Here is a 16,281-nt window from a genome sequence, read left to right as displayed (position 1 = left end):
ACTCCAACAATTTTTTGTACAAGTCTGCTGTTACTCAGTTTATATTAATTTCCATTTTTGATGGACTCTTTCTAGAAACAGTTGTTATACTAACTGATCACCTCACTATGCTGAATCTGTTTGCCCCAAAAATGTGCAGACTGGGCAGGGACAACCTTTGAAAGATTGCCTGCTCTCTAGATAGCAAAGCAAATTATACTGAATTTTGCAGGCTGTTCTGCAATCAGGAAGGAAACATTACTGTGTATATACTTGATTTCTGAATCTTGTCTTGACCTGATTCTGACTTCCAGAGTCTTGACTAATGAGTTTTTTTCCCTTTTCCCCGTTCTGTGTTATCTGTGTTTTGAAAAAAGAGGTACCACGTTGCTTTGGGTTGAGCTTCTTACTGTCATGTTCCTAAATTACATTCTTAACAGTAATTGTCATCATGTAATATCATTATCAAATAACTCATTTATTTTCAAACATCACTTAGAATTTCTTGACTGAAAGTAATACAGGCTCTTTGTAACATTAACACTATTAAATATTAAAAGTTTTTTTGTCTCAAACCAATTTTTGCTCAAAAATTGTCAAAATGTGGACCACTTGTTCTAATTGATACCTTTTATTGTCACTAAGAGCTGTGACAAAACCCAAAATATTTGATGCCGTAAGAAGTCACAAAAGGTAGTTTTGTTACTTTGGACAAACCCACTTGCGTGAAACAGTCATGGGTTTTTTTGAGTGTCCTTATCAGTGAAGTACTTGCAGACAGGTATAACAGAAGGAAAAAATAAGATAACGTGCAACTTCACATCATCTATACTCTGATGTTTTTATTTCTCTCTGAAGGCCTTTTCACTTAACTTCAGAAAAAAATATTCCTTAGCATACATGGTGCAAAAGCCATTTCATAGTCTTGATATGGTTGTTACGTACAAGAAGTGGTTTTTCTCGAGTTTTAAAGCTGTAAATATTGCTGTGCTAACCTGGGGCCACTGAACCATTCATCTGAGAATCTCAACACTGCAGGAGAGATTTTAAATCTCAGATTCTAGGCTCTTTCACCTTATTTTTTGTCCTCCCTTTTCATTCTCCTTCTCCAACTAGATGGTTGATTTTTAAATTATTGCATTTTTCCCTTACTCATTGACATATTTCTGATTATGATTGTCCTTTCCTCTATTTTTTTCCCTTTAGATAATTAAAAAATTCAAAGTTAATACAAGTTTGAAAGTGATTTTCAGCACTTCAAAACATAGGGCTAAAAGTGGAAGATTTAGGGAGATGGGCTACAAGCAATACTTTTGTGTTCTGAGAGTCTTTGGTTCAGTGTTCTGATATACCATTCATGGACAAAAGTCTGTCTATCTAGGATTATTTGGTGTTAGGAGGACAAAGAGAATAACTATTTTGGATTCTCAATCCAGAGACTAATAAGGAGATCCACTTGGTGAAGTGTGATCATTGATATTGGGAGGCATCAGTGCCTCGTTTTTCTTTGAGTTATACATCTGGCAAAGGCAAATTTTGCCCAACAGGCACTCATCCTTCAGAGCCAGCCTAGGGAAGGGGCACACATCCATCTGAATACCGAGTGTTAAGATCCAAGTTGATGATCTTTTAAGTGCAGAGTACTCTGATACTGCTTTTATATGCTCATACCTTTTTAATGTGATTATTTCAGAGGAATTATGTCTTTCTAGCCCAGGTCTTGTCAGTGTTTGCATATAGCCACGAGGAAAGGAGACTTTCCGGTGTCTCTTAGAATTAAAGAAGCAATGACTTTTAAGCAGTATTGATTTTTTTGGCTCCCCAGAGACAGTCCTGTCTAGAATTGCTTATGTTTCCTGTTTGCTACAGCATGTTTGTAGGTAGTCATTAAGCTATTGTTTGAACTTCTGCCTTCGAAATATACAAGCTCTCTTGAAAATATAAGGTTAGAACTGTTACAAAAGGGAAAGGTTCCGGTTTAACCAACATGCATTTTTGTCCAGTACCATGGCTACCCGAGGTTAAATACACCTTATGTGCTCCAGGCCACATAAAACTCAAGTACCATAGCATGTATGGATGGCTTCCTCTGTTCCCTGGTTAGATAGCATTGCAGTCTGGAGAGCATTTCATCAAAATATGTTTCTTAAGAAAAGTCTTTGTCTGTCTTGGAAGCAATTTCCTTATCTCCAAACCGAAAGGGGAGTGTTTCATGGCAGGTGGTCCATTCTGAAACTGACTGATCAGGAATATCTTCACCATACAGTATTTCACAAACTTACTTACAGAATGCTTTGCTTATTTCGTGTGCATTAGCATGATGACTGGACCTTTCAGTTGTTTGATTTCCATATTTTGTGATTCATGCTGATTTCAGAAAATGAGATTTATATTTGAGGTGTGATTTTGTTCATTTAATTTCATTTCTTTATGAACAAAGTGAAAGAAATTTCACGTTGTGGATTGTTTCCATTTTTCCTCTTCTTGCAACATTCAGATTTATTTAAATTTGCTGTTAATATTTATAGCTTAATTAGAAGTGCGCTGCATTTCTTAAAAAAACAAGTTTTACAAGTCACAAAGTCATAAAACTTTGACTTCCTATTGTAGTTTACCATTGGAGGGAAAGTAAAAAAGTTAGTTTCATATCTCTCCAGATGTGAAGGCAGCATGTAGAGGAAATACAATGCCTTGCTAGGGTACAGCTGGGAAAATTTGGAGCAGCAGTGAGCAAAGTTCAGCTGGGCAGAGTGGAGAATGGGAAAAGGTCTGGTGACTTTGAGAGGAAGCTGAACATGACCCAGCAGTGTGCCCAGGTGGCCAAGAAGGCCAATGGCATCCTGGCCTGTATCAGAAACAGCGTGGCCAGCAGGACCAGGGAAGTGACTCTTCCCCTGTACTCAGCACTGGTGAGGCCACATCTCGAGTACTATGTCCAGGTTTGGGCCCCTCAGTTCAGGAAGGATATTGAGGTGCTGGAGCAGGTCCAGAGAAGAACAACAAGGCTGGTGAAGGGACTCAAGCACAAGTCCTGTCAGGAGTGTCTGAGGGAACTTGGGCTGTTTAGCCTGGAGCCTGGCTTCTCATCACTCTCTACAACTCCCTGAAAGGAGGTTGTAGGCAGGTGGGGGTTGGTCTCTTCTCCCAGGCAATCAGCAGTAGGACAAGAGGGCATGGTCTTAAACTGTGCCAGAGGAGGTTTAGGTTGAATATTAGGAAGAAATTTTTTACAGAGAGAGTAATCAGACATTGGAATGGGCTACCCAGGGAGTTGGTGGAGTAACCATCCCTGGAGGTTTTTAAGATGAGACTGGATTAGGCACTTAGTGCCATGGTCTAGTAACCACAGCAGTGTTGGATCAAGGGTTGGACTTGATGGTCTCAGAGGTCTTTTCCAATCCAGTTGATTGTATGATTCTATGACTGCTGGAAGGTGTGTAGCTGACTTTAGGTACTCACCCCTGCATTTGCTTCCACTCCAGGTACCTGAGACATGAACTCGAAGATCAGTCACTTCTGGCACACAAACCTTGTGATTTCTGTGCCCCAGTTCCCTGACCCCAGTCTGGCCTTTCTCAGCAATGCTTCATCCACTACACTCCCTCTGGCCACGCTGCTCACAGTGGGTCCTTGGCAGCATGCCAGCCCCTGTTTAAGAGTTGACAAAGCAGTTTTCAAAATGTGGATGACAGTACAGGAGTGCCAAATGTATTCTTGGAGCAGGAGTAGAATTTAGAAAGAAGTTTGATAGCCACTGCTTTACTATTAGGTTAAGATCTGCTTTCCAGTGTTGTCTAATACCATAAGCTGAGTAACCTCAGTGGATTGCTTTTCTCCTCACAGATGGGAAATAAGTTTTGGGTCTTTCCCTTAAATTTGGGTACCATTCAAATGTCATGTTACACAAATTGGTAGGGCTGATCTTTTCTGGTTTAAGTTACTTTTTTTTGGAATCCCCTTCTCTCACGTGGTCTCACACATAGTTCAGAGTCTGTAGTGCCAGTGGTCGTCCAGTGAGGAAATGGTGATAGTCTTTGGCAGCCCACTCTGTTTTTTCAGATTCTGTAAGAATCTGAAAGCTCACTTTGGGGTCAGTCACTGATATACAACATAGTCCTCATTGTGCAGCAATGAGCAAAAGCTGTCAAGAAGATTTAATCTAATACTTTCCACCTCTACATTTGTATTACTGATAGAATGAACACACAACAGAGGGAGAAATAGAGATTTTTAAGCAAATCATATCTGTTGCCATTGCTCCTTTCTTGGATGTCAGTTCATATTGGCCGTGCTTCTCTTTTTCATAAATAGTTAAAATACATGTTTAAATTACTAAATGCTATGTATTTGAAACCCTTTTTTTTTTATACAGCCATGATTTCATTGGAGAATTCACAACAAGTTACAGAGAGCTGTCCAGAGGGCAATCTCAGTTCAACGTGTATGAGGTAAGTACTGTGAGTATTTGCTCTCTTTCAGGAAATGAATGAGAAAACAACAGTGGAAAACATTGAAAACAATGGAAAGATATTCTTGCCAATAATGAGAAGACAAGCCTATGTGGCTGTAGCATGTTTTTTTCTGTATAGTGTGCAGATCTTTGTCATTCCTTAAGCTATCCTTTAATTGGTCTCAGATTACTGTCATTAAACCTAGTTGTTTTGTCAACTTTCATAATGGTTGACAAATGGTTTAGTTAAACACTAATGGAAGGAAGGGAAGGAGGGTGCTCCAATTGTGTGCTGCAATTTTGTTTTAAAGATGAGCAAAGGTGCTGCTGTGCAGAGCAGGACAAAGACATGGGGTTTTTTTTCTTATTTAGATCCAAGATCAACCCCAGAGTTACTGTAATTTACAGAAGTTTCCTATGGATAGTGTCACAACGCAGATTACTGTATGCAGTGGAAATGTCCTCTTGTGTTGTGACTCCTACCCTACTATGAATATTCTGTCATAACATCTTAAGTAATTTTTCAGTTTCTTAAATATGGGATCAATATCATACTCCCAGCATCAGCATACATTTCCTGAGCATCTTATGTTTGCCTCCCTACATTGCAGTCCTCCATGTACTGCTTCTACTTGATTAGTCCATACAGGATCAGAATAAAAGAGACTGAACAAATTCTTTTTAAAATGTTTTGCATTTACAAACTGACCCAAGGCAGGTAGAGAAGTTTGTGTTTGAGTGTCCCATATTTTCAGATTAGAAAGAATCTGCTAGAGCAAGCTCTTTTTAGTTGAACTTTTTTTTAATAGGTAAGATTTCATGTAGCTTCCTAGGTTCCTGCAGGGGTGTAAGACTTTCAGAGGCTAAAAAGTGTTGTTTAATTTATAAAGTTATTTGAAATTTGAAAAAACACATCAATATTATAACAATTAGAGTACCTAGAATTATAGGAGAGAAACAAGCTGTTGTTTAATTCATCTTTGCTCCCAAGTAGATGCCTTTTTTCCCCATGATATTTCACTCAAAGCTCTAGTGTAGTTCCTTGCAATTATTAAGAAGCCAGTTGTCAAGTTACCTGAAGCAGAAAGTTCAGATGAATCTCCTTTTTGGCATTTAATGACTGCTGGCAAGCAATATGCTGCTAATTCAGGCCTGACCGTTGAATTCTGGAGAGCAGTGAATGAACTGCCATAGGGCAGACAGACAGTCTGTTACCTTCATTTCCCTCTTCCAGACAATTGTCAGCAGGACTCGCTTTCTGGCTAAGGTTTTGGTTCAACAAGAGTTACTGCATTGTTTAATAACACAGATATAATCCATTGCTTGCCAGTCAAAGCACTGTTAAATTGAGGGGAGGAGTTACTTGGGATTTTTTAAGTGTTAAAGGGCTTATATGCATGTAAGGGAGTAAAAACTTTGAAGAATACTTACTGTATAACAGTGTGCCATACTGGAGGGAAAGAAAGAGTCACTTGTTTAGCCTGTTTGGGAAGACCTCAAATGATAGTTATCTGTTCCTGCCTTACGTTTCACAGCTTTTCTGTGTTGTGCAAGGAGTAGGATCTTTAAATGTAATTTCGTTTTGGTTAAGAGGTGAGAATTTTTGGAAGACATGTATTTCTATTTTTTCCATTTTCAGGCAAAATAGTTTAAGTATTTTACAGCAGATAAGTGACTAACATTTCAATGGGGAATGTTCTAATTCCTTATCATTTGCAGAACATCTGCGAGTAGTTTACAGTAAAACTTGGCAGTAAGCCGCAAGGATTTAAGTTTCCTAGTTATACAGTTGAGCCACCTAATTACCAAAATAATGTTTTACTTCTAATTCCATGTGCATTTCTGAAAAATGCAGGAGTACATTTTAATGTATATGTAATGAAATTGTCTGAGACTTGCCTTTGAATGGGTAGGTACTCATAAGGAATACAATTTTTATTGTTGGCTACAATGAGAAATTTTATGGGTGTAGGTTCCAGACATTCAAGAAAACTGTTTAATGCTTTGTAGTCCAGTTCTATGAAGATTCTTGTGTATGGGGAGTGCATTGAGCCCCCACAACTCCACAGTCAGGTGGTGGTCTTTGCCATTTTCATGAAATGACTTATGACACAGTATGATCTGTGCCCCCAATGGCTCTTCCTGTCAGCAGATCTGTCATTGCATCAGATACAGAAACTGGGAGTAGAACAGCTCACATGTTTCTCAGATAATACTGATGAGAAGATGGAAATAGATTAACTGGATTGTGAAGAGGTGCATTGTGAAATGACAAAGTAGTGACACAGGACACTGAAACCCTGGAATGAAGAATGCAGAAAAATGCAGAATCTTGTGAAAATTCAAAGTGTTTGAGCACTCAGATATAATGAACATTCTTACCTCTGTTGCCCCAGTCCCTTATTTGTCAAATGTGAACACCAGCACGGACTTACCTGACAGGTACTGTGAAAATAAATTTGCTGGTTTTCAACATCCATATATCCCAGCATCGAGATGCATAAGTAATGCAATCTTATGTAAAAATACACTGAGAATCCACTGAAAATAGACTACGTTCTGCTTTGAAAATATTGTAAACACTTATCTTTATGTTAGATCCCACTGCTTTGATGTTTGTATCTGTGTTTCTAGGTAATAAATCCAAAGAAAAAAGGAAAAAAGAAAAAGTACGTTAATTCTGGAACAGTAAGTAAATATATTTTATGTTACTGGATGCTTTTCTTTTTGCTTGAAACAGTGTAGCTGACTTGTAATTCAACAGGATTAGAATAGAACCTTTTGTGAATGCCACAATAACTATTTAGTGGTATACAGCATTTATTTTCAGGTTTTTTTTTAATTTGAAGAGTCTGATAAAAAATGTGTCCAAGTGTGCTCTTAAGTTGCTAATGGCAACAGTTTTTTTTTTAAATATATGTTGAAAGATCTGTTAGTATTGTTTGGGATGAGAGTTTATTGTCCTTTTGTTTGTGTTGCATGTTCTGTTCTCATGTTTATGAACCATTTGCTAGCAAAGCAAATATTTCCCTTCAACACCTTCTCATCTTCCACTTCCTGGTATCCGTGATATTCAGAACACAATTTACAAAAAAGAAAAGAAGATAAAAATTGAAGATCTGTATATTGAAAAACCTAATCAGATATATGTTTTTTGAAAACACATCCAGCATGTGGGTTTCTTCCACATGAATAGTTCCACTGAAGTCAGTAGGGCTACTTCTGCACAGAACCATAGCCTTGAAGGAATGTTTTGACATTCTCATGTTCTTGTGTAGGTCTGTTCATCAGTAGGAAAATAAATACTTGATTTTCCATCTCTGCTTTAAATTGTAAAAAATAGGCAGAAACAGCTTGCCCATTAAAATTTACCATGCAGTATCTAATTCGTTTTTTTAGCATATTCCTTTTACTAAAACCTATCATGTTAAAATAAAGTTCTTTTATGCTAAATTAGTGAGTTAAAAACTTATGTACAGTGATTATTTTCAACCAACGCTAAAAGTGTACTCAAAATTGTAGGTATGAAATCTGGTTTAGGGTACAAAAGAGCAAAAAAACGCTATTTCATGTTCAGTTTTTCAGTTAATTTTGATTTAAGATATTTTAACATCTTCACATGCATCTGTCTCTGTTTGAAAGAACATATTTTACCCATGTTTGAACAGAAAAAATTTTGTTATTCTTTTCTTCTGATTACATCAAAATTTCCAATAAACAATTGTTAGCAATTGTCTTTCCTTTGTCCTTCTCTACCAGTGTTCTCTTCTGTTGGTCTTTTTCTTTATCAAGTGATTTTTGTCCTCATTTGCCCTTACTTCTACTAGTCCTTCAGGCTTCCCTTATGCTTCTCCAAATGGTCACTTCCTTTCGTGTTTGCCTGCAGTTTTGTTTTTCTTCTCCTCGTTATTCACCCCACAGATTTCTAAATTTTCAGGCCAGGCACCAAGACTATCATTCTCACTAATAGGAAGTGAACTACTGGAGAGCTTAAAGTGGATATAGATCACTGACTGCTATCTTACTGCTGCTTTACATACAGTACACATCTCAACTTGTTATTATTTATGGGGTCATTTTAAATTGAGACAGACAAATTGCATATTAAGGAGAAATGTTTCAGAATGCAGGATTAGTTTCAAGTAAAGCCTAGTAATAAACTTAAAAATTCACTGGATAAAACTTGACACGTTGGTAGTCATTTTCTATTTGGAAGTAAACCCTTTGGCCACTTTGGGAGTTGTTTTCTTTCCATTTTTTACCTTTTAACATCAGATACACTGAAAACATTTGCTTAAATTAATAAGAACAGATGAACTGTTAATATTACTGTGCCCAGTGGGAAAATGCATAGAAATTTCAGTCTTATATGCAAGTCTGTGTTACTGATAGCCTGGTCGAACTTTGTCCTGGTCTTCTGTTCTCAACTAGATCATTTTAAACTTTGCTAGTCCCTAAAAATCAGAGGACCTGTGGCAAAGGAAGTAGGATAGAAGACAAAATCTCATTCTGAGTCTAAGTTTACAACATAGAAGTATTTTAAATGTTTATATTTTGCTGCATGTGGAGGTAAATCAAATTTGGTGACAAACTTGCATCTCATTTCTATTCCTTGTATCATTATCAGTGGATTTCCTTTGAGTAGTTACTTAAGCAGTTTTCATTGCCTGACTGCTGGACTTACACTGTGAGAGAGTTTTGTGTCACTCTGTAAATAAAATTAAAATAATTTGAATTTTTGTTTCATAAATACTGCACAGGATATGAAGATCTTAAATGATGGATCTTTTTCACTAGAGATTACACTTCTGTGACTCAATTGCTGAAAATGCCAGCAACACCTTTAGATGGATCTCTGTGTTTTGAATCTATATAATTTCTGAGTGATAAACGCTGTAACTGAAGAAATTTCTTATCTTTGTATTTATATATATATAAACTTAAAATTTTTATATATGTTTCATATATGCGTGTAATTTACTAGATTTTTGCATCCTTGGCTTGCATCAATACTCAATGCCACTTTTAATGCAAGATGAGTAATTACATAAATGATTGTAATTGAGTTCTTTAAACAGTGTTGAAGTGCTCATAAAATAGGTGCATTTTCATTTAGCCTCTAATATTCATTTGTAGATGTAGTACACAGTGATCAGAAAATATGTATGTGGTAGCCTGCTCTGGAATACAATCTTCCATTGCTTTCCTTTCCTTATTAAAAAAATCAAAAAGGCAACTGTAGTAGAATTCCCTTTCAAGAACTACCTATTGAAATTATTTAATATCTTTTTTAATCTTCTTTTTTCCCCTAACACTGTAGGAAATTACATCTTAAGGACAAAACTCCGAAAACATTGTGCTTATGTCTCTACTTGTTCAACTGGGAAACACACAATCATTCATGTCTGACTCTCTTTTATTTGCTTTCAGGTGACATTGCTTTCCTTCCTAATTGAAACAGAAGTTTCATTCCTTGACTATATTAAAGGCGGGTACGTGATTGGCATCAAACCTTTCTTGTTTTCACAGTCTCATTATAGTTCACTAATAATTTTTTTATGTGCTTCACATATGATCGCTCTAAGTGGTATCTGGAAGGAGTATTGTTTCCTCATTTTAGAGGCTGTACTTTCCTACATAGAGCCTGTAGATAGCTACTGACTTTATGGAACCTCACTTAAAATGTTGGAATTGGTATTGATAAAGACTGATCGGCCAGAGAAATTCCACTTAAGCTTTTTTCCACTCTTTTTACAAAAAATGAATATAATTCAGTAGAATGCTCTGTGTTTAGAAGTATGAGCAGTAATACTTATCATTTATTTATCTTATACAGAATCTTCTTTGGTGATTCATACTACTATTTCTATGTACATCTCAGTGAAAACTATAAAAATACTTGTATAAAATCTTACCTTTCTTTCTGCAATATATGCAGTTATGTAAACATGACAAGGAGACTCAGAGTCAGTTATTTTCTTGGCTTCTCCCTTCTTTTGTTTGTCTGATTTAATATTACTGTGTATCAGTTGCAGTCCAGTTGACAGATTTTGAAGGAAGAGGGAAGAGAAGATTTTGTCATTATTCAGTCTGTTTTCCCATCAAGTATATCCTCCAAAATTGTTTTTTTAGTTCCCTGGTTTTCTTCCATTTAGTTAGAAAATGCTGATTCTGCAATAGACACAATATTTGCTCTTACGTAAGTGGATGCTTATGAAACACTTCATGTTCAGAACTTTTACTGTAATTGATTTGAGGTGTCTAGAATTAATACTGATTTAGTGGAAACCTTGACAGCTTTAATTGTAACAAATTGGGAGTACAGTATTGATTTCATTTATGTTTCGAGTCTGCATCTGTTTAATTGGGGTATTCCATTATCAGTATCATCAATATGACAGTTGTTTTCTTAAAGAACTTTGGAGAATGAAATAGAAGTTTGTCCATAAATTCTTATTTTGTTTTATTATGTAAGACTGGATTTTATAGCAGTATGGTGGGAAAGAGGTGAATGTCTCTTTTGCATCTGAATATTACATCAAGTGGTGCCATCTTAATAGCAGGCTTTCCTTACATTTTGATACTTACTCACGTATTTTGCTACAGTGACCTTCCCACATTTAAAATAGGTACATTGTGCTAAAAATAATGTATATTTCAAAATCATATTTCTCCTGCCACTTAGCAGTTAATAACATATTCCTATCAAAACACCTCCAAATATATGAATAAGCTCAGGAATGTAAGGGATACAGCCTTGAAAAGAAATGCAATTGAATTTAAGGAATGACTGTCAAACCTAATTTATAGTCTGCTCTTTTTTTTGCCTGGAAGAGAAAGAGACACCAGGAGCCACAAAGCTCCAAGATTTAGTGGACAGAAAAGATATTTCTGTGCAGAAGTTTCTGGCCTGTTTGACTTACTAGAATAGGAAGTGAGCTAGGCATTTGTAAATCAATAAAATTCAGGAGCTGAATCTTTTTGCAGCTCAAAAATATTGTCATTTCTTCTGTCCCAGCATAGTGGAAGATAAGAGAAAGTATTTTCCTCCCATCATGTTTAAAGCCTTACCTTCATCCAGGTTTTTGGAAATGAATACCCATGCATTGTTTGGATTCAAAAGGCTTTAGACATGCATTTTTACCTGAACTGTCTTGAATCATTGATGGAAACTCAGAACTCCTTTCATGACAGCTGTTTAATCCAGAGAGTACACCATATAACATAATGGGATGCATATTTGATGTTCAGAAGAGACCTGGCATGAGAAATGGTCACACAGCAAGGGCTGCCATAGCTTTGTATTTTGGAGACTTTGCCATGTATTTCTGGGAGAATATTAAGGAGTAATAAGACTATGTAAGAGGAAGATCTTGTGGAGACTTTATCTTAAAAATCTTTTGTATGTTGATATGGCATTTGGCCAAACAAGCATCTGCAAAGGGGAAATTGTAAAGTAACTGTTGCTAGGGACTTAAATGCCATGGGGAGAATGGAGCCTCTTGGTAGTGTGAGTTACTCCATTAGCCCTGTTGCAGAGTTCTGCACAGTAAGTGATCCTCAGACCTTCAGCTGCTCCCTCCTGCTTACAGACCAGCTGGTTGTCATTCTGAAGCCATGGGAGAAAATCCATGTTTCTTTCCAATGTACTGTTTAAAAACCCGTAATCATTACAAATGCTATCAAGCCTGGTCAAAAGCTACATTCAAGCTTAATTTGTTCCCTTATACATATCAGTGCTGATGGAGCTGCTATTGAAAGAAGATAGGTTCACTTTGCTCTCAAAAAAAACCAAACAAAATGGTTGTTCTGTGGTTGTGAGGCAAGGAATACTGTTCCTTTTAAGATACTTGCTTCATTTCTCGTGGAATATAGGGTAAAATGACCTGTCCACTGATGAAGTAGATCATGTCTTTCTATACCAACTAAATTCACAGTGACGCATTCTTCAGCATGCTGAAGGATTTCTGTACTTGATGTACCTGACATGTAGTGCTTGGAGTAGTCTTGTTTTACTCTTCAAACACTGCACCACACTGAAGCTCTTAAAATTTCAGTACAGGGAGATAATAGCCCAAAAGCAGTTTTTCTTGGCAATGCCAATCATGACTCTAAGCATAAATTTAGGCATAGTTTTTATTAGTGTTATGATAATAATAGTTGTATTAATTACTATAGCTCTTAATTATTATAGTTATTATTATGTTATACTAGACTTTTTTGTTGTTTTTCCTAAATTTTTCTTACCTGAGGAAGACAACTTTTCTGCACAGTATATTGATTGTGGTAGAAAACTAGTTGACATGTGCTTCCTAAATCTTTCTCCTTACGTCTAACTGACAGTGCAGAAGGACATTGTGATTAGGAAGCCACGGGGTCTGACATGTGAGTACATATAAAACAAAATCTGACTTGTCATGCCATTAAAATTTTTTTTTTGTGAAACTGCATAAAGTAGGATGCAGAAGTACTAGCAGAAAACTTCTCTCATAAAGCTCAGGCCTCTGAACTTTTCAGAGACTGAAGCAGTTTTCACTGGCTTTATTTTTTGTTGTTGTTGAAGTCTGTATTGAGGTCACAGCATTTTGAGACATATTTCGGGATTCCAGTGTTCCGAGGACTCTTCTTGATACTGTGGGCACTGGTAGGCTTTTGCTTAATTTTGGAGACAGAGTCCACCCATAATGCAACTTAATTTGTGTTAGCCTTGATCAGTATGATAAGGTGATTCTGTGTGAATCTTTTTTCATACACAGCTTTCAGTGAAATAAATAGTATTTTCTCTGGGCACATCAAGTTATTTGAACAGTAAAACCACTACTGCAAGGACAGGTGTCAGATTGTTGATGTTTAATCTGAATGCACATGAGTTAAATCATATGGAAGTTAATTATCTTATTAGTGATTTAGAAATTTTCATAAAAAATGAAAAAAGGAAGGATGGAGTCAGGTAACTGTTTTCAGTGTGTTAATAAAATAGTGTTGGGTAACCCTTGGCTGGAACCTTATATAAGAGTATTTTCAGTGTTTATTTCCTGTATTAGAAAGTCAGTGGCCTATAGTTTGTCCACAAATGATGTTCCCATCTCTTGTTTATTTTCCTACATAATAGTACAACTGTTAATAAGACTTGTGTTTGCTTTTTCTACAGAACCCAAATCAATTTCACAGTCGCTATTGATTTCACAGCCTCAAATGGTAAGAATAAAAATAAACGTCTTGTATATGTTTGTGCTGTCATCAGTTTTAAGTGTACTTATGTGTGTGTTTGTGTCTGTATCAGTATTCAGCTGGCACCACCTGGACTCAGGATTCCATTTTGCTGAGCAATAGACTAGAGGCCAATTCCCATCTAGAAAAGCGGGGCAAACAAAATATGTAGAAGTTGGAAAAGCTACATATGAAATTGAATAAGTAGGAGCTGTTTGCAAGTATTTGTGTACTTTCTGATTATTATTTTTCTGTTTCTTTATAACTACTGAGAGAAAACTTATAGGATGCCATTGAGATGGACAAAAGAAAAGAATTTCAGGTGGAGTGAGGCTGAAGTGGGGTGAAGCAGAGATAAATTGTGATCCTCTTCCAAAGCTGCTTTCAGAAAGTCATAATACTTTAGTAAATTTCATCTTAAAAGTGTATATCATGTTATAAATGACACAAATCTACAAGTTTCTTGCTACCCTTTCAATGCTGAAACACAGCTACTACTGTTAAAATGTATTCAGAACTACTGAAAAACGACTACTATTAAAATGTATTCAGAAAACTGCATTTTTACCTGATACAACTTACCTTTTTTAAGAGAGAAAATTCTTAAGTGATTCAATTTAAAAGTAAATCTGATCCTTGCTTCAACAGGTAACCCTTCACAGCCGACTTCACTGCACTACATGAATCCCTATCAGCTGAATGCTTATGGCATGGCACTGAAAGCTGTTGGTGAAATAATTCAGGACTATGATAGTGATAAAATGTTCCCAGCTCTAGGTTTTGGAGCTAGGCTGCCTCCTGATGGAAGGGTATCACATGAATTTGCACTGGTAAGTAAATAAATATTTATATGTTGTTAGAATTTCTTTACTACAACAAATTTTTGGGAGTTAAGGCTGTACTCTTGAGCAGTCACTGGACAAGTAAAGAACAGAGATTGTGATAATTATTCTGTGCTAACTCTAAGCAGTTGTTTCAGAATTTTTCATCATAGTGAAGTTACTGAGAGAAATCCAGAGTCAAGAACTCCCTGTAGGCCAAAAATGGTAATAAAGAAAAGTAATTATCTTTAACCTCAGCTGTAGCAGCATGAGAAACAGACACTCGAAAGACTTCAGATTGAAGCTAATCTATCTTAAGAAGCGAACAAATCATGAGCCAAGATAATATTTCATTATCGTTGTTATTGCTCTACCTTGTTTTCTGGCATCTCTTTATCTTTGACAGGCTGCTAGTTTAGAGACATAGGGATAGCTAAGTGGACTGTTAGCTGAGGTGACAAGAACAAATCTGAGATTGATCCATGTGTCAGTTAAATTGCAAACCTAAAATCTTACCAGGATTTGCCAGAAAGATTGATCTGGTATAACTGATACTTGTGATTAGTGTGGATATTTTATCTACTTGCTTATTTGGAGGTTTTTGTTCTTCTCAGAGTAGGACAAAGTTGTCAGAATTACAGCAAATGTAGGTGTATCAGGTGAGTTTTCATAAGATAGCAGCAAAGACATGGCAGAAGATTGGTAACTGTAGGTGTATATTTCTTCTGTCAGCCTGTACTAGAAAACAATGCCATATCTTACCTCAAGGAAAGGTTTTCCACATAGGAATTTAAAACAGGTGCAATTGCAGATACTCATTTAAATCACTGACTTTTTTTGGACTTTGTGTAGCAAGTTCAAATATATTGATACATATTTCAGTTCTAAGGGTGTTTCTAAAATTGATTTAGTCAATTTATGTGCTGTTGTGGTGCTTTTACAGAGGAAAAAACACCACATACATATTATATATGTATACACAATATATATATAATATATATATATTTCCTTCCTCCATATGTAAACATATATAGGTATCACCAATGTAATGCTAAGCAGTGTTTTCAGCTCTCTCTTTTAATGTTCTAGACCAATTCCATGAAAAATCTACTTTGGTTTTCTAGATTCTGAGGCAGGTACACTCTGCCTCAGACTGAGATAGTGGCACACTAAACCAGTGAGATGTTGGCACTTGAAGGAGAGTAAGGTGATTTGAAAGATTTTGAAGCCTTACATAGATCATTTGTCTAGTCTGGCATGGGTCATAAATCTGGAATGTAGCTTACAGGTTTGTATTGACACCTGTAAATAGGTATCCTCATTATAGAGTCATTATGGAGATCGATAGTAAAATGCCTACCTTAAGAATTTACAGTACAGCCATTTTGTGGGCTCTTAATGAGAAAATTCCTGTCTTCTTCTGCTTATACTAGGTCAAAAATAATTTTTCCAGTGCAGAAATATTGTACCAAAACAATGAGGAATTTATAGTTTACCTTACATTCTCATAGTGTATGAACATTAGGGTCTGGCTACCATTTCTGCTTATTCACATTTTTAAATAAGAAAGCATTGAGCCTGAACTGTGCTCCTAAACATGATTCTAGTTTTACATCTGACCTGTAATTCATACCTTAAATCCGCACAGGAAAATGCCTGTTAATGTTGTGTGTATGCAAGAGTGTTTAATTACACTTAAGATGGCATTTATGTCTAGGAACCAGTCCCAGTGATTCAGACTGCATGTAACATGAGGCTGCTAGAACCACCTTCCCTAGATAGTTAGCACTCACAAGCAGGCGTGGCACTTACACTGGGCAT

The 16,281-nt window shown here is 36.3% G+C and overlaps 1 protein-coding gene across 1 annotated transcript in view; it reads left to right on the top strand.

Annotated features, from left to right (window-relative positions):
* CPNE8 (copine 8) overlaps positions 1-16,281 on the top strand; it is a 66,259-nt gene that overhangs the window by 33,600 nt on the left and 16,378 nt on the right. Inside the window, exons 10-14 of the mRNA XM_018068024.2 lie at positions 4,352-4,427; positions 7,064-7,117; positions 9,860-9,921; positions 13,581-13,627; positions 14,288-14,469. Of these exons, the coding sequence (XP_017923513.1) occupies positions 4,352-4,427; positions 7,064-7,117; positions 9,860-9,921; positions 13,581-13,627; positions 14,288-14,469 (421 nt within the window). The remainder of the gene's footprint in view (positions 1-4,351; positions 4,428-7,063; positions 7,118-9,859; positions 9,922-13,580; positions 13,628-14,287; positions 14,470-16,281) is intronic.

This window comes from Manacus vitellinus, unplaced genomic scaffold (assembly GCF_001715985.3).
Source record: "Manacus vitellinus isolate BGI_N305 unplaced genomic scaffold, ASM171598v3 scaffold_13_pilon, whole genome shotgun sequence".
In the NCBI taxonomy this organism is placed as follows: Eukaryota; Metazoa; Chordata; class Aves; order Passeriformes; family Pipridae; genus Manacus; species Manacus vitellinus.
The sequence above is the reverse complement of the archived record's forward strand: the minus strand, read 5'-3'. Positions and strand labels throughout refer to the sequence as shown.